The 19,212-nt window shown below is 37.9% G+C and overlaps 1 protein-coding gene across 2 annotated transcripts; it reads left to right on the plus strand.

Annotated features, from left to right (window-relative positions):
* Nucleotides 1-7,375: 7,375 nt before the first annotated feature.
* LOC102197499 (homocysteine-responsive endoplasmic reticulum-resident ubiquitin-like domain member 2 protein) lies at nucleotides 7,376-16,361 on the plus strand. Of its 2 annotated transcripts, none has more exons than XM_005740702.1 (9): nucleotides 7,376-7,470; nucleotides 7,935-8,209; nucleotides 9,878-9,955; nucleotides 12,089-12,202; nucleotides 12,383-12,507; nucleotides 13,238-13,351; nucleotides 13,450-13,737; nucleotides 14,655-14,769; nucleotides 15,329-16,361. In XM_005740702.1, exons 2-9 carry the CDS (start codon nucleotides 8,063-8,065, stop codon nucleotides 15,497-15,499), a joined length of 1,152 nt encoding a protein of 383 aa, XP_005740759.1. In that variant the 5' UTR covers nucleotides 7,376-7,470; nucleotides 7,935-8,062; the 3' UTR covers nucleotides 15,500-16,361. The 2 variants fall into 2 exon arrangements, with proteins under 2 accessions (XP_005740759.1, XP_005740758.1); XM_005740701.1 differs by having other exon boundaries at nucleotides 7,376-7,457.
* The last annotated feature ends 2,851 nt before the right edge of the window (nucleotides 16,362-19,212 follow it).

The raw sequence follows: 19,212 nt of genomic DNA on the forward strand, positions 1-19,212 counted from the left end.
CTCCAATCATGACTACGATGTTTAAATTTTTATGCTCATGCTGCTGGTAGAGATTTAACGAATGCTTCTGCGTAAGTAAAGGATACTTCTTTAAAGTTTTATGGGATGCACCGAGAGCGCTGAGGTGCAGGTAGAATACCTAGAGTGTAGAAAGTAGGAAAGCTGTGAAACAAGTGGCAAATATTTTATCGGCCAAATTTCTGGCATTTTCTTAATTTGTAATGCACCAAGAACATTAAATACCTAACTATCACCATTCCCTATACAAAACAAAGATACTTTTGTACTCAAATGTACCAAACCTTGTTTTAATTTGTTATTTTCACAAGCAAATTATATCTGCCTTCCTGGAGGAGCATCACCTTAAGTATTTTTGATTCTGAATTGTCCTAGAGAATGCAACAAAAACAACATTTGTGTCATTTGAAGAACTTATTATTAAAAGACTGTAAGAACCAAAATAGCTGTGTTTATATTTCTCCATATAGTAATGTGCTAAAAGTCTTGAGTCACCCCTCAATTCATCATGTTTTGCTGGGAAAATGGGAAGTAGGAGCAAAGATTTACTGAAGCATGCAAATATACATTTAAACACAATATATAATACAAAACTAGAGTTTGAGCGAGCTTGAGAGTCAATATTTGTGTTTAAGAATACTTTTATTCTTAAACACAGCCTGAACTCTAGTACTCTTTCTTGTAATTTCCTTAAATTGTTCTCCAGGCTTCTTGAAGGACATTTAAAGCTCTTCATTGGATGTTGGCGCCCTTTAGTTCTGTTCTCTGTCAAGTTGATCCCACAATTTCCATCAGTTCTGACAAGATCCGACCACCTCCGGCTGATATGAAGCCAAAAACCATGACCGTGTTGGCTGTAGACATTCAGTGTTGTAGCTTTCTCCTGAATTCCTCCAGACATACTGATGTGATGTCAAGTTCTTGTGTAATTTGGCGTACCTCAGCCTTTTCACTACATTGCATAATGGCTTCTTGACAGCCACCCTTCCACTGGAAACGTTTCTCAATGGTAGATGGATCAACTGAAGGTCCAGATGCATCTCTCAGGTCCTGTGTCAGATTTTTTTTCTTCACTTTTTTAGGATATGACTTATTAATCTGTTGTAGATGTTTTTAGGCTTCCCACTTCTACTTTTGTTTTGGTATTTTTGGGGGTTAAAATATGCCTTTTTGCAACATTAACCCTGCACTTGAGAAGCTTTAATCATTAAAAATGGCGTCTATTTTTAGTTTGTGCTAAAACTCTAATATACAGTGTTGTATTAGAACATTCGGTAAGTTTTACTTTTTTGTAAAGTCCCTTCAGGTTATTAAATGTAAAAAAAAAAATGCAGTGCGAATGATATTACTCAGCATCTAAACTATCTGTCTCTGTGAGTTTTTAAAATATTAAAAATACAACGTAGCATAATCAAAACACCCTGAAAACAGAAAATTTCATGCTGTTGGCTAATTGGGAAAAAATATACATTGGCTACAACCTTGGCTCTCAGTGTAGTCAACATTCATATTGCTGTGCAGGTTAAAAGATATTGCTTCTACAATGGATTTACTAGATTTAATATCTGTCACTTACACATCTTTTCACTGAGTAAATGATTAATTTTTCTGACCTCCCAACAGTGAGAGAGAGAGAGAGCTCTGTAATGTGAAAGTAATCTGACACACAAAGAAAGATAAATAACACTGACCTCCAAATCAAACTGCGTCACACCTTTACTTGTTACTGCTTAATTAAAACCTCCTCCAGTCGCTGCCCTTTTCACACTTTTGAATCACTAATGTAGTTGCTCATTATGAAAAAAGGGGGCGGGGGTACCCCCTCTGTTTATAATGAATCTGTTTATTTCAATAGAAAATGAAAACTAATTGCATTGTTGAGTAAATAACAGCCTCTCAGTTGTTAGATTTGTGGGATTTGTCAGAGGGCAAGAATGAGCGGACAATATTGAATTAAACTGTCAGGATTTGTGATGGTGCATTTTTGTTTTTCCATTTTATTTATTTCATGCGAAACATCATGTGAATATGAATAAAGGAAAGAGTGTTCCAGCAGCTGCATTTGTTGCTCAGGAAAACTCCAGTGTGCAGATTCACACTGGATTCACACTGCAGATTCACACAGAAGAAGTAATCATAAAAAGAAGGCATATCTTGCAAAATAAAGATAAAAGGTGAGTTACAACCACGAAAAACTTTATTTCCAATAACTTAACTCAGCTGAATTCACAATATATGTAAAGAAGCACACCTTGAGGTTTCCCATGTGAGTATTACAGACACTGTTGCTAAGAAAAAAAATGTGTACAGCATTCCCCAATTGGCTGTCTCTGGTTATAAGTGGCTGCTGGCTCTCACTGGGTGAAATCAGTTGCAAAGAAGTTGATGCAAAAAAATACAGTTTTTTCTGCAAATATGCAGATGGTCACAGACTAGTCTCAAAGCCTGTTTGACTGGGCTTCTATTATAGAAATCTGACAACACCACGGCCAAGTACTCACTCAAGTTTCTTTGAAATTCACTACCTGGAGTACATCTATTGTTGGTGCAATGGAGTGTAAAATCCTCAGATGAGTCCACTCAATTACAAAGAAACTGCCAGACACACAAATTTAACAGGTGCTGCTTAAAAAGCACAATGCAGCACAATGCAAAGCACACCATTTACTCTCTTCACACGACCAAGGCTGACCCACTGAGAGCATGAGCAGCTTTTAAAGCAGTGTTGATTGTTGCCCACTGGCTCCACAGGAGAAAGAGGCAGTGCACCATTATTCCTTAACCCTATAGACTATATTTTCTCATGTGCTGAGGTCCATTAGCCTGTTTAACCCTTTTATGTCTGAACCATGAAATAACTGCCAGAAAATTGTTTTGTGAAACTTCCGACAAAATGTTAAAAACATATTAATTTACATATGTGAGTGTACCTTTTTCTATCATATACTACATCAGACATTTTGGGGGGTGCAATTAATTGATAAAAAATGTACCATGCAGTTTATTTCAGTTTTTCACACCATAGTTGTCATGTTTCTAAGGACATGTTTTTGTTAGGCTGATTAATCTGATATTCTAAATTGACCATAGGTGTGAAAATGAATGCGAATAGCCCTGTGATACACCTGTCACTAGTTACTAGTCCCTAAGATCTTTTCCATTTCTTTTTCTTTTTATTGCATTTTCCACTTTGCAAAAGGAATCCCGATATTAAGAGTAACATGACATTAGGGGTAACCTCCATTAAGTGGCATCCTCCAGCACCAGAAATAGGACACAGGAAGCTCTTCGAGACCTCTGAGTGCAGGCTGACATTTTCTGGGATGAACAAAATGGAAAAATAAATGCAAAGAAGGCATTTTTGGCTGACTCAAGAAAACAGGGTCTGCTCATCTCTTGACATGTCAGGACAGCATAAGATGCAGTCGGTGTTGTCAAAAAAGCAGAAAAAAAATACTTGTCATAGGTGAATACATTTATTAAATTGTAGTGATTAATTAGTGGGTTACTACTTTTTTTTAATCATTTTCCATTCTTGGTATTTTTACTATTATTAATATGAATTCTCTTGCATAATTTCTGTTCATGAAACTGCAGAAACATCTGTCTGCTGACTCACTACTACAAAACTTTCATAGCAGCATACATACAACAGACAACAATGCAATCACATAAAATGAGGTGTAGAAATAGAGTTTAGAGAGAGAGAAACAAATATTTGATATTCATTTATATGTGATATTTAACTGAATGAATGAATCTTAAATAGCGTTCTCAATACTTTGTCATTTGCAAAATGAAATGAATAAATAAGCTTTGTTTCTAAAGGTGTAACCTTTAGTTTCTAAATGGAAGAAATCACTGTAATGACGGATCAGTAATGTTCCATCAACTCCCTTTCTTATGCAAACATCCAATCAAATTGTTACTCGAGCATAAAATTCAGCTTGACTAAATGTATTCCAATGAGGATTTTGTTTCTGCAGCAAAAACACCCACTGAACAGACAGAGTGTAAACACAATGGCAACAGCAGTGCAGGTACAAAATCAATAAAGAACGAGGGAAATATCTTCAAAGCTGTTGATGCGCACTAGCATATCAAATGACGCATGTCACCTAATTAGAAAATGTAAAATATTCTTTTCTAATGGGATGGAAAATCAGAATTTAGGTTAAAGCAGACGTAATTTCAATCCCTTCCACTTTTGAAATCACACAAACAGTGGGAACAGGTTGGTGTCCCATATTATCACCCACTGCTAAATTGAGGCATGGTGTGAAAAACAGTCCTTTGTGACAGCGCTAATAGATGGACACACACACAGGAAGAGGGGAAATGAAAGAAATTGGATATCTCTAATGTAGTGCCCATTAAAAAAGGAGACCCCGCTGCTATACTGAACACCACCTTGTCAACATGCTGCATCCACTGAGAGTGAATTAAAACGTGAAGACAAACATGATGGACGTCACAAAAAAGTGCATCACCTGCCCCGATGAGGTATGTGTTAATTGTCAGAAGTGTCTGGTTGCGTAACTCGGAGTAAGTAAATGAACAGTTGCTGAAATAATCATTCATTAAATTATTGTTTTGCAAATTATTATTTTTCCTTAAGAAAATCTTCATTTATTCTAAAGAAAATAACACATTTTGCAAAATAACAACAAAAGAGAAATTCATTTATCCATCCAACCTGCTTTCAGGTCATTTACAGGTGGAGCCGACAGACCTCTCATCCATCATGTGGTTCTGTGAAGCTGTGTGAGGTCATGTATACGCTGAGAATGTCAGTCTGTCACAGGGCTGACAGATGATCAAAATTCACATTTATACTGTAACTACTTTCTAGTTCAGTATGCTAATTTTTACTCATGCAAATAAAATGGAGAAACTTGAGGCAATATTGACCATGCAGGGGTTTACTACTCAAAGACTTAAAAAGTGCATTGCAGCTTGCTGTGCTTTTATGTGACGGCAACTGATACAAAGACAACAATGTATTTTTATCCCATACAAAAGAAACCAATAAGCTGGGACATTAGCACAGGATGAATAATGTGATGTTCTCTGCTACTCATAAAAGTAATAGCATGAGACTTGTTCTCATCAGGGGACTGGAAGGGTCTCTTGAGTTGGCTGAGTCAATCGGAAGCTGACCCATTTCCAGAGCACGTTTATTTTCAGGTTTTCAGTGAAGGTCGAAGTAACCCAACGTAGTTTTTGTTATTATATGCAGAACTGCATGCTATAATAGAGATCTGATCATTTAGTTTGTTTATGTATCAAAGGTATTAAGGTGATTATTTACCTTAGGTGACTTTAGGCTGCATGTAGTAACTATGAGGAAAATGTGCTGTATTTTTCCAGTCCCTGCCTCTGAGTGCACTTCCCAGAGAACTGAGGATTTAAACAATAATCTGCAACATTAAGTAAAATATTCATCTTTACATTACCTGGTCAGTCAACTATAACCTCTTTGCACAACAGTAACTCACTAAGCTTCGGTAAGTTTTGATTTATTTTACATATTTAATTTCCATTCAAGTGTTTATTTATTGCTGTGCTTGAATATGCATAAATGCTGTCTTGGCTATCTTAAGCTCTCCTGTCACGGCAGCACCCGACTTAACAGACCACTATGAATTCAATTCTTACACGTCCATCATTTTTCTTCAGACTAATCTCACTGTTGCATAGTCCCAGCCTTGATTCCACAACTGTGCTGAATATAATTTAGATAAAAGCTGTCCAAGGACACCAAACACAATGACCGTTGATGTAATGAGAAAGAGACCAGGCTGTTTCATCATGCTACCAGTAGATGGCAGTGAGAAGGCTTTCAACTGTTTTAGACTCAACTCTGATAAATGTAATAATGTTTGGGCTTCCGTTTCTTTTTCTCTTTTTCTGTTAGTTATCAATCAGTCGATTGTTTTAATTACTGATAGTGAAAAAACAGTCGGTTATTTCTGACTGTTTGTTGTCATGTTGGAGGAAGGCATAAAACAGGTAAATCATCAGCAGCATATTCATCAAAATAGGATAATTGTAAATATCTATATACTGCATTGAATGTAAGCTTTTTTTGGTAAGTGTAGTGGATTTACCCCCAAAAAGTTGATTCTGTTCGTCTGGTCAGAGCGTTTTCAGCCAAACATTTCGTCACACATCTAAGTGACTTCTTCAGGCTCAGCCTTCAGCAAGTTTCCCCAACCTTATAAACAGTACCTTTGATCACAATGACTGAAACTAGCCCACTGAATAAATAATGGGCTGTGAGCTCAGTTCCTTCATCATTAATATGCAAATTGTCCTGACTTAATAGATTTAATGCAGGTAACATGCTGTGCAATAAATGGTTGTGCTTATCAAATGATCTATTTTTTGTAGGCAAATAATTTTCCATTTTCTTTATCATTTCTTTCTTGCACAACAATGTAGTTTTCTATAGTATTTTATTATGAAGTCCACATCTATTAGAAATTTTAATTAACTGCAGTAGAAAAGTACACCCTGACTGCCTCCATGGGTATTAAGAGGGAATTAGCAGCTGTGTGCTGCTAATTAAATGAGTTAATTTGCATTTGATTGGACATCCCTGCAAAGGACAAACTGACAAAAAAATCCAAGAGTTTCATGTCTGAATCTACAGGCTTCAGTTTGCAAGCTAAAGGCAACAGTTCATGACAGTATGGCTGGTTTGGAAAGGTTGCCAGAAAAGAATATAAACTTTAAAATGAACATCGTAGCATGGCTTATTGTCGCAAATTTCATTAACAGTTCCTTAACAAATCACAAGATTTCTGGAACAATGTCCTTTGAACAGATGACACCAAAGAGGCATCTGGGCTTATAGTACAGCACCACATATGCCAGAAACCAAACACAGCATATCACCACAAATACCTCATATCAACAACACGGTGGAGGAAGATTGATGATTTGGGGTTGTTTTGCAGCCACAAGACCTGGGCAACTTGCAGTCATTGGGTTAACCATGAACTCCTCTGTATACCAAAGTATTTAGAGTCAAACGTGAGGCCATGTCGCAGGATCTTAAGACATTAACAAAGGCTTGCAAACTTCAGTAACCTTAAGAAGATTTGTGAAGAAGACAGGGCCAAAATTCCTCTTCAGCAATATCAGAGACTGATAGGGCCATACAGAAAATACTACTTGAAGAATTGCTGCTCAAGAGGTTCTACAAGCTGTTTCAAAGGACTGCAGAGACTCCTTTGAAATGTATATTAAACGTACATCTCCACAGTCTTTTTTAGCGTGTCTTTGTTGTAATGCACACTAAAGTCCAGCAGGTGGCAGTAATAAGTATAACGTCGAATGTTGACAACCTTCCGAAATCCATCAAAGAAGTATGACAACCAGGTTCAGTCCGTTCAGCCAACTAGACAACATTTTGCTGTCCGGAGGTAAACCAGGTACGTTAACCAGGTACATCATAGCTTAGTTTTACAAGAACACCGTTCTACAACTAGATCATTGTAATTTGGGCGGGTAGTTATCCAAGGCGAGAACTTTTTTAGCTTGACTTGACTGCTGTTAGTAGCAGAGAACCTACTAAAGCTAACGTTAGCTTAGCCATCCATTAATTACCCCTGACAAAATGTAGCGTTAGTTTTCTGTTAGAGCATATCACTTTGTCCTTAGCGCTATTGTTTAGTTCGGGAGCTTGTTACAATGTTGTCGCGAGTGTTGTAGCTGTAATGAAATATATGTGTGGTTCAATGTGTGTCAGGGCGAATACAGGATAAAAACGAATAACTCTTCTTTCTCTGTCGGAAAATATTGAACCGTTTTTTCCCGTGCTGTTATTATTTGCTTCATTTTACTACGTAATATGTCACTATGCCACCTGGGCAACCCTAAACTCATGTTGTCATTTCTGTTTCTTCCAGCTGTGAGATTTTTTCCCCCTCGATGGTGCCAGGAACCTATTTGAAAACTAACAGAGCTGGAACAAGGACACACACTTCGTAGTCCAGATCTCCTTTCTCTCTTGTTTTCCACTGAAGACAAATGAGTCATGGATCAAGCTGTTGTGGACAATCCTGTTACCCTTGTGATCAGGGCTCCCAACCAGAAATATGATGACCAGACAATCAACTGCTACCAGAACTGGACTGTGGAGAAACTCAAAGCTCACCTGTCTGATGTGTACCCGAGTAAACCTGTGAGTATCTCACCCTTATTTAATCAAAGCTGTTGATGTAAGAGGTTGACTTGCGTGTTAATTCCCTCTGATCATGGTAACACTTTCCTACTTTGCTTTTGTTATCCAAACCAGCTGATCACTGTTATTGAAGTAGGAGCAGCAGCAGCTGCTGTTGTAATACTACTACTGTATTTGTTTTGATGGCATACAGTAATGCAGTAGTTCTCAAACGTTTTGGTAAGCTTCACTTCAGAGGTTAGCAGAATTGTATTTCTGGCTATTTTAATCAAAAATTTACAATTTAAAAAGAACGATTAAAATTGAATTTTAATTAAATGGAAACTATTGCATCAGCAAACTCTTGTTTTTGTTATTCCCTCATAATGATTAAAAACAATCATTACACTCATTCAACTTCACATTTTTCTTCTGGTCGTTCATGCCCCACAGTTTGAGAAACACTGCAGTGTTGGGAGATAGTTATGTGGTTAGAAAGATACTCATAACATGGAACAAGTGTAACAAGTGTTTTCTTGCCTTTTTCAGTTAATAGTAATATGAATGACACACGCAATATGTTGGAGTTACAAAATCAACGAACACACTGATACATAATGGTGCTGTGACATGTATTCTGCTCCATATGCTGCAGACAGTGACAGTATTGCAAACACTGCAGTGAAAGCCGCTCTGCTGGACAAACTGTGTATTGATATTACCAGATTTTTTTCTGCATTATGCTACACATATCAGGCAGGAAATGGCCTGCATACCCTCGTGTGTTACATATGAGCTTCACAGTTACAGTTTTGAGAATGAATTGCATTTTTTGTTGTTTCTGTTGCCTTTTAACTGTGTTTTGATTTTTAGCTCTCACACAGTCTCAACCTTCATTTTGCTTTGCTTACTTTTGCTTTGTGAGTTCTGCTGAGTTCCCTCATGAGTCATATTATGTCACTCAGTTGAATAATCACTGAGTGACATAGATCATTAACCTTGATGTTTTTTCTGAAGGGAAAGAAATGAGGTTCTTTGTAGCTGAAAGAGCCTTGGAGGCTGTAGATTTGACGTCACAATGAAGGGAAGGCGTTTATATTCCGGCTTTATTGTGCTGCTAATCTGACTTTGCTCTGCTTCCTCTGTGCTCTCGGCTTGTTTTGATGCAATCAAATTAAATACATGGGAGCAAACTGCATTCTGATAAAGCTGTAGAGTGTTCATCCAAATGCCTGTACATTTTTGTGTAACTAGGGGGAAGTTATTTCTGGAAATCTCAAAAAACAAGAAAATACTTCCACTTCCAGTTGTAAGATGGCCAGGATCTAAAAGAGAAAATGTGTTTTTTAACAACTGTAGAGTGAATGCAAGCTGTAAGAGGATCACACTCTGACCTTGTTGTAGTCAGGAGAGCTAAATCCACTCTTAAGACCCACTTATCCTAATTGAGGTTACTACAAACCAATCCTTATCACTCATTCACAGAAAGTTTCTGCCCTTTAATGCTGTGATCATGTACATTTAACCGTTAACTCTGTTTTCTTTCAGTGTATGATTGTATTTCTGGCATCTTTACCCTTTTAAAAATGTAAAACAAAACTGAGCAACCTAGATTCTTGGTGTTGTTCATTATACATAGGCTTCCTTCTTTGACCCAGTTATCGTTATCCTTTTTTTTTTTTTTTTTAGAGCTCCAAAGACCAGAGGCTGGTGTATTCTGGAAAGCTCCTGCTGGATCATTTTACCTTAAAAGATGTGCTCAGAAAGGTAAGTTTGTGTAGTTATAGGCATAGGATTTATTAAAGTCCATGTAGTTTAGTAAGTCTACAGCTCACAAGATTTAAACTGCCTGATTTACAAAAATGTATCAGGCAATTGTTACTTACTGTGTTTAAAATTTCAACAAAAGAGTCTCTCTGCACTCAAAGTAGAATGGAGTATGGTGTGGAAGAACTTATGTAGCCTACACAGAAACACCTTCCCACACATCTGAGATAAACTGGAATTGCACTCAAAGGACACTTTATTAGGTACACCTTGCTAGTACTGGGTTGGACATGCTTTGGCATTCAGAACTTGCATAACTCTTTGCAGCATAGATTCAACAAGGTACTGGAAACATTCCTCAGAGATTTTTTTTGTCCATGTTGACATGATGGCATCAAACGGGTGCTGCAGAATTGTCGGCTTTACATCCATGATGTGAACCTCCCATTCTACCACTACCACCCTCTACTGGACTGAGATCCAATGACTGTGGAGGCCATTTGAGTACAGTGTCACTGTGCTGTCCTGTCTAAGAAACCAATTTAAGATGATTTGGGCTTTGTGACATGGCACATTAATCTTGGTGGAAAAAGCCATTAGAGTATGGGTACACTGTGATTGGATGGATATGATCAGTACAAATACTCAGGTTGGCTGTGGTGTTTAAATGACGCTCAGTTGGTACTAAGGTTCCCAAAGTATCACCCACACCACTACGCTACCACCAGCATTAGCCGGAACTGCTGATTAAAAAGCGGGGAAAAACCTTCCTTTCCCATTCTGATGCTCAGTTTGAACTAAAGCCTGATTGCATGCCTAAATACACAGATTTGCTGCTGTGTGATTGGTTGGTCAGATATTTGCATTAACAAAGATCTGTACCTAATAAAGTGTCCAGTGAATGTAGTTTGTCATGCTTATGTAATCTTTATTTATTTCACTGGAACATTCGGTGCTTGTGCAAACAAAGCCACCTTATACACAATTACTGGATGTCAATGAGTCTTCATGTTGATTCCTGCAAAATTAGGCAACTCTTAGGTTGACCCATTTTTCTGCTATCGGCACGAAGTGACTTCACTTTTGTATTTGTTGCTGTGAAGGACTTTTCCTCCTGGTTTTCTTTGTGTAACCTGCAACAATGATTATGTAACCATAGGTGGCACAGCAATGACAAAGTCTTGAGGGGAAAAAAGTTTTAATGTTCATGTTGATCTTTTTTAGGTAAATTCAAGTCTAGTGAATTGATTTTTGAAAACGAAAAACTGGCCGACATATCATCACTAAAAAGAGAGTAGAATGGAGGAGGGGGCAAAGCAAGACAGTGTGTACAGGTATATTGCAGCTCTAATGAGACTTTATTGTGTTCCTTCTTTTTATGTTGTTCTCTTTTAATTGATTTTTTAATATGTTTTATTACCTAGTGTTCCACTTTTTTTTCTCTTCTTCATCTCTAGGCCACTATTAAAGTAATGCATTTTATAATGGGCTTTCCTATAATTGCATGCTGTTTTGTAAAGAAACTCAATATGTTCAAATATTATGTAGGTATTATTAATATGTTTGTGTTTGAGCAGGAACATTGCAAATCTTAAATGTCCTGTCTCTTTTGTGAAGTTGTCCTTAGCCAAAATAGGCAGCAGCTCAGTTTGCAATAGTTATGCAGCAGTAAATAAACAGCATACAAAACATGCATACATATAATGTGTACATAAATGGGGAATGGCATACAAAAAAAACCAATCGTGTATTTGTTTCAGTTATCACAGGTTAAGCTGGGATGCTGAGTTACTGCTGATTTGTTTAGAAACAGTCGCTTCCCTCGTGTTAATTTTGTCTTGTTTAAACCTGAAAGCAACATTTTAAAAGTTTTCCAGCACCTGATTAAGATATATCTAGATAAGTAATTAACAAAGATAGTAACTTGGAAAACTCTTTTGAAGGATTTAGATCTGTAGCCTTGTAGAAAAGTTTAATGTATAGTATTGTCTTTGCATTAATCTAATAAAGCAAATGTCCACAAAATAGATTTAGAAGCGCTTTGAAGTGTTCTTGAGGTTTAAAAATAACAAGTCCAAAGAACATGCTGCACTTAAGCTGTGTTTAATAATGAGCTCTTATTGGCTTCTACAGCAGGACGAGTACCATATGCTCCATCTGGTGTGCGCCTCACGAACCCCTCCCAGCTCCCCAAAGCCCACCCGCAGCTGCAGTAACAAGCCCCAGGAGAGCACAGCCCGTCCCACGGTGGGTGAGCCGTGTGCTTCTTAGACCTTGCATTTCATTTCATCATCGCCATATTTTCTTTCATCAGCTCCCTAACTGCTGTAATTTGCAAATCTCTGGAGATTTAAAAACGTCACTTGCCTTTGTGTTTGGACGAGCAAGAAACTAGAACTTTTTTTTTTTCCCCCTCCCTGGTTACAGGCCCCTCAGAACTCCAATGGAGTTGGTCAGGATAGCCACTCCTCTACGGGAGGGAGCAGTGATGGACTCAGACACCGAGCTGGATCCTTCCCTTACCACCAGATGTATCCACAATTTATGTACAGGTAAGCTACTGAACTGCAGTGCAGGTGTGAAGGGTAGTTCAGGAAACTGTTTCCCTAGACCAACTAATGATGAAAATAGAAAAACAATGCAAATACACCTGCTTATAAACTTCATCATTAAGTAGTTTTAACATGTTACTCAAGACACTTTACATAACAATCTTAATGATTTGGACTTGGCAACTTTATGCACATTGCGTCTTAAATTTTGTCAATCAAATTAGTGCTTGCATCCTAATCCTTTTTATGCTGGCAAAGAGAAACTACCAGCTGTACTCATTTATGACGATTAATCAGACCCCGCCAAAGTAAAAGACACTGTAGAACCTTCAGCACCACTTATAAAAAGGCTTTTTGAGTGTGTGTGTGTATATTTGAGCCTGTATAGATTGGAAAAAATCCCAAATAAATTAAAACTTATGCAGAAATCAGTAAAAACCCAAATTTACTGATATATAATGTTGTCATGTTGAGTGTATAAAAACTTCTCCCAACAATCCTAGTGAGGTTGTTTACACATGGATGAGTTGTTCTGGTTTAGTGAGGGTGTGTTTTCCTGCTATGTCTGGCCATGTGATAAACAAAAGCATTGGTTATATTTGACTGAATAAACAGTATTAACGGTAATAATTTGATTACAGTGCTGATGTTTTTCCTTTGGCTCTGACTAAAACCTCTTCTCCAAAAATGGAGAATGTCACTGTTTTCATATTGCACCCTCTTTTTCCAGCTGGAACCAACACTCTGCTCAGTCGATGCCTCCCGCAAATATGCCCGCTTATTACAACCCCATGACACTCATGTGGTGGCAGCAGCTGTATGCCAGGCAGTACTACATGCATTAGTAAGTCCATTTGTGTTTTAGTCTCTCCATTTAAAAACACAAAGGTTTTTAGGGCCGTGTTCAAACAGTGTTACCACCATCTGTCTCTCGTCCTCTAGTCAGTTACTTGCCGCCTCCTCTCAGCACCTCAGGCCCGACCAGACCTCGACCCAGTCTAACCAGTCCCATCCCCAGAGTCAACGACCCCAAGTGGGTCGCCACGGCAACCCAGAAGTCCAGATGAATGCCCAAGGAGGGGAGATCCTGAACGAGGAAGAGCTCAATCGGGACTGGCTGGATTGGGTGTACACATTTTCACGCGCTGCCATCTTACTCAGTATAGTCTACTTCTACTCGTCCTTCAGCCGCTTTGTCATGGTGATGATGGCCATGCTGGTGCTTTACCTGTGAGTTTACTTTAAACATGTGTTTTAAATGCCCGTCATTACAATACAGTGACCCGAACTACACTAAAACACTCTTCAAACTCTGAAACTGAAATAAAGTGTATTTGCAGCACGCACGGTGACACGCTAGCTTTAACTGGGAGAGTTTACATCTTGTTGGATTCTGGTATTGTTTAATATAGTGGCTGACAAATGACTCAACGGTGCTTTTATCGCTACTTTCTTGTGGTACCAGAATGCTACATCGTTCCAGGCGTAGGGAAAAACAAGAAAATGGATATTTTAAGAAACAGTCACATAAATTATCGAATTTATTTTCTATATACTCTAAGAAATACTCGGAAATCTTGCTTGTCTGTACTTACAGTAGTGTTTGTTCTGTTACTGCATTGTTGGGTCTCATGATTTTGTTAGTGCCTTTTTGGATTTGTACTTTAACAAAAGGCACTAATTGTGGGTGATACTCTGTCTCATCTCACATCGAAATTCACAACAATAGATAAATGCTTTTCTCCGGAAAGCGTTTATCTTTAAAAAATGGTTGCCTTTACAATGAAGGCCACAATGGTTGAATGCTCTCTGATTAGAGCGATTTCCTGTGTCTTCACGCGGCGCTGCATTGAAGATTCCCTGTTGTGTTTCCCCTAATATAACTGGAAAGAAGTACCTGAATTTTAAAGTTATGAAGACTCAACAGAAGTTTCGATTTTTACAATGCATTACTTTTATATATTTTGCCTTTATCTTAACGTTAGAATTTTTATAAAACATATTTTGTAGACACGACAGGGATTTGTTATTTTCATACCACATTATAAGTACCTCAAAGATTACTCAAGAGTATAATGAATAATAAGTTGATATGACCAACACTGTGAAACATTTGTAATTTCTTTTCTCGTTGTTTCTGCCTGCAGGCATCAGGCCGGCTGGTTTCCGTTTAACCTGGAGAACGAACTTCAGCTTCCCGGAGACGGAGCCAATCAGGATGATGCCGAGGGAGAGCCACAAAACCAAGACTTACAAGAAATGGTAACTGTCTCTCTCATCCACTGATGCTTTACTCAGAACTGATTGGATTCTTATCGGTATCATTTATTTTTTATCTGCAGTATAAGCTGTGAAATGAAGTACCAGTTTCCAGATAGCTGAAGGATATAGTACACCACTCTTCTTTAATAACTCATAACAGTGGTATTGTATTGTAGATTGCTCAATTTAAGAAAACAACAAAGATCATGAAAATGAGGTCAATTGGGGTCAATCACAGTTTTTTGACATTTACTTGATTTCAGATGGTCTGTTATTTATGTTGTTGTTCTAATTAGGTTAGAAAAAATGTAATTTGCCGGTCTAGTGGAAGGGAAAGATGAGCTAAAAACACTAAAATGGCATTTTGACTTCATAGGGGAATGAAGAAATGTTTTTTAAGTATGTAGATAAAGTGTGGGGCGTTATGCCTGAAGCTAATTTAGTGGATATCTCATTTCACAGTCAAATATGACTCATATATTCTTGCCTAATCTTGTGCACTGAGCGTCAGGGAGATATAATCTCACTTCATTCTTGTAATTTGACTTCCCTCGTATAGGAAGGAGTGTTGGATGACGGTTCTGATGATGAGGATGGGGAAAGCGGAGAGGAAGGAGCGGAAGATCCTAACAGCGCCCCCCACACAGGCTTCTTGTCCTCCACATGGTCATTCATCATAACCTTTTTCATGTCACTCATCCCAGAGGGGCCACCAAACGGCGCTAACTGAACCACAAGCACTATGTGCTGCCACAGTTCCCCACCGAAGCATTTTCTTTAAGAGGAGGGTGAATATCTCTCCAGGTTAGGGAAACTCTTTCTTTTACAATGCAGTGTTACAGTTTCCCAATAGTCTACATGAAACTTTGAGCAGAACCACAGCAGGCCGATTTAAAAAAGGAAAAAACGGCAATTTTACGTCAAGTTGTTTTGTTTGTCTGCACAAAGACAAATATTTTAAACTAACCAACGAGAAGTTTGTTCACGGTGTATGAATTGATTGCTATCGACGGCATGTAAACATAGGGACGACAATTAACTGCTGCGTTTTTGGCACCTAAATCTTTATTTTTTCTTTGTAAGAAGCCATTGTTGAAATAGTTGTTTTGCTCGAATTGTAATGAATTATTTGTAATTGTCGTTATATTACAATAAGACATTTTAAAAGAGCCACGTTAGTGTAAAAGCTGAATTTCAGTGATTAATAGTGAATCATGTAGCGCCTGTAATACATGAGTTATTTTGGCCCAAGACTTTATGAAACACATTTGTACTGTGTTTAAGTGAAACCCAGTGATGCTGGCTGGTAACGTGTGATTTTCTTGTTTGTTTGTTTTTTAAGGAGAAACGATGCTTTCAGACAGTCTCAGATTACTGAATGACAGAAGAAATTATTATTTTGACTGAAGTTCTGGCTGTTGAGAAGACAATAAAAAAAATCTCACTGTTTTTTGATTGCTGTGCGTCTCTGGATTTTCTGAAAATGACCAATTCTAACGTTTATTAAAATCCTTTTTATTGTAATTTAATCACGTGGTTATTCGTTTCTACCAGGTCAACACAGGAACACAAATAATGACTGAATTGTTCGCGCTGAGCAGGATTTCTGCTCTTATGAGAAGCATATCCTGAATTTATTTTTCACTGGGCTACAAATTGCAATACATTTTGTAGCCGGAAGATCCTTTTTTTTTTTTTTTGATAAAGAGAAAACTTGAAGTGAATACTTACTGGAATGATTTATTGTAGCGTCTGCTGTGCAAGCTCTGGTCCGGATGCATGGGCCTGAAACAGTGCTGGGCACATGCTGCTCAAATATAATGCTCAATCAGTAGAATTAAAATGACTGTAACCATTCATTTAATAACCCGAATAAACTGCTGGGACTGTGATTTCATTTCTGGCAGTACTTCAAAGTGAAGTATCTGAAATCTTTTCCATGACATGGTTTCTTGCGTAAGACATTAAAGCTGATGCACACTCATGAAAAAACATGATTAAAAATAAAGTCCTGAACTAATAATACACATTTGCCCTTCCCTTGTCAAACATATTGTCAAACTGTCCTTTGCTCAGTTCTTGTGCTGTTCAATGACACATCTTCAAGAGGTTTAACCTCTTTCCTCCGTGTCTCTTTTCTTTCTTTGTAACATTAAAAACAGGCTTATTGCGCGTCCTCCTTCATTCAGCGGGCACAGATGCATATAGAGTGTATTCATGTTGACTTGTACTTTACCATGAAGGAGAACATGCACAGCTGAAATGTCACATAAGGCCAAGTTTTAGTCAAACCAAATTATTAGACCATAATAAATATGCATATCCACATATCTCCACCTATTCCGGATTGCACCTCTCTTTATGCTGACCTTGCACATGAATTTATAGCTTGCAAGAAAACAAAAATGCATTTTATTTGTATTTTAACGGGCTCCTAGAAACTAAGTGGAGAAAAAGGAGCTTATTAGTCCCCAGAAGAGGTTTAATTGACCAATTAAGTGGTGAACCCACTGCTGTGTGAACTATAAAACTGAAGAAGTGCCTGCTGTATTTGTCTGCAGTGGTTTATAACAGATCTCTGCTGCCACCTTTTGTCTTCAGAATGAAAAACATCCGGTTGTCTTCAAAAACTAAAAAAAAAAGACTTGTGTTGATGCTCGAGAAAGCAGTTTGAGCTCGTTTGAGCACTGTGACGCCTTTTCCTGCTGGATGGAGGCATTCTGGTCAAAACGGGGGCAAAACTGGTCAGTAACAAGCTTTGTCATTTAATGCTCAGTTGGTACAAAAGTGTGCGAAACAATATCCACTACACCATTATACCACCAGCAGCAGCTTAAACCATTAATACAAAGCATTATGGATCCATGCTTTGATGTTGTTTGTGCCAAATTTTGATCCTACTAACCGAGTGTGGCAGCAGAAATCGACAATTTGGTGAGCCTGTGTGAAATGTTGTCTCAGTTTACTGTTTTCAGCTGACAGGAGTGACACTCATCGTGGACCCTCATCTACTATGGCCTCTGTTTCAAGGTTTACCTGCTGTTCATTCAAAGATTCTGTATACCCCGGCTGTAACGAGGAGTTGCTTTTTGCCTTCTTGTCACCTTGAAGCAGTCTGCCTCCTCTGACCTCTGGTATCAACTGAACATTTTCACTCAAACAATATTTTCTCTTTTTCAGATTATTCTCTGTAAACCTCAGAGATGGTTGTGCAGAAAAGTCACAGTTTTTCCTTCATTTAAAACTTGTCCTAACTATGGTTTAAATGAGAAATAAGTGACTGCTAACAGATGTACCTAATATAGCTCCTAGTGAGTGCACTTCACAGTTCTGGGTTTTAAATCATGTTGACTGAAAGTTATTTATCAATACAACATAAGGTAAAATGCGACCCGTAAATCCTAAACTAATGAAAAAAATCTGTATTTTTTTTTTTTTAAATGAAGACAGAAGAAAAATCACCTTGTATTCCTTTTTATTGCTTTTCAACAATCAGCCATGACAGAAGAGTCATCGTTCAAGTTAACAACTGGACGCTGTGTGCTTCACTGATGTCTGTACAAAACAAATGCATTTTCTACTCTGTGTTGTTGGTGTGACAATAGAGGCCAGAAACTCCTTCACATTATTGATCGTTTATCCAGATTCATGCATCTTAAATCGAACCTCATAATGTGGAAAAACAAGATAAACAACAGGAATCGTAAATTCTTAGCTGGTTGGTGGACGTTAACTGTCTCTGATGATACTAATGACAACATTTTACATTTCATTTTAACGTCCACATATGTAGTGAAATAACCACACATGAATCATTTTTCCCACTAATCAAATATATAAATTAACATAGATGTCACTTCTTTCTGGATGTTGACGGCACAACACTTTGACACACACTAATCACTTAGAAAAGAAACAGTACCTCAAAATTGATTACAGAGCTTTTATGTTGTGAGCAAACACTAGCTGTGATAGTAGAACACACAAACACACTGACAAACAGTATTTAGTTACATTTTTAAATGGAAGAATAAATTGAACTACACTGTTTTGAGTCAATGGCTCAGGCTACAACCTTCACACAGACATGGCATTACACTACGACAGGGAGAGCCGTGTCCTCGTTCACTCTACGATCCGTCTTTGGGTGCCACCGCGTATGCCCGTACCTCTCTTCTGAACACCTAAACTATCAGTACTAGACACAAAGAGCTTCAACAAGGCACATAAGCTATTGTCCGTATAGTCACTGTAGCTACACACAGACAGAGCAGATTAAACATACACAGAAGTTGTTTGATGAATAATTCCTTGCCTGAATATTAGCCAAGTTCAGGAGTCCGTCCATTGCACAGTATGGAACACTTATTGCTAAAACAGGACTGCTGTCAGCAAAATAAGAATTCCTAGAATATAATATATTCTTTTACATATACAGTAGAA

The sequence above is a fragment of the Pundamilia nyererei genome, unplaced genomic scaffold (genome assembly GCF_000239375.1).
Source record: "Pundamilia nyererei isolate P.nyererei 1_Seehausen unplaced genomic scaffold, PunNye1.0 scaffold00102, whole genome shotgun sequence".
NCBI lineage: Eukaryota > Metazoa > Chordata > Actinopteri > Cichliformes > Cichlidae > Pundamilia > Pundamilia nyererei.

Excerpts from the sequence above, each read along its gene's own strand:
- LOC102197499 (XM_005740702.1), top strand. The coding sequence starts at position 8,063 with ATGGATCAAGCTGTTGTGGACAATCCTGTTACCCTTGTGATCAGGGCT. Across the intron at positions 13,352-13,449 it reads AGGCAGTACTACATGCATTA|TCAGTTACTTGCCGCCTCCT; the intron begins GTAAGTCCATTT and ends CTCGTCCTCTAG. Across the intron at positions 13,738-14,654 it reads GCCATGCTGGTGCTTTACCT|GCATCAGGCCGGCTGGTTTC; the intron begins GTGAGTTTACTT and ends TTCTGCCTGCAG.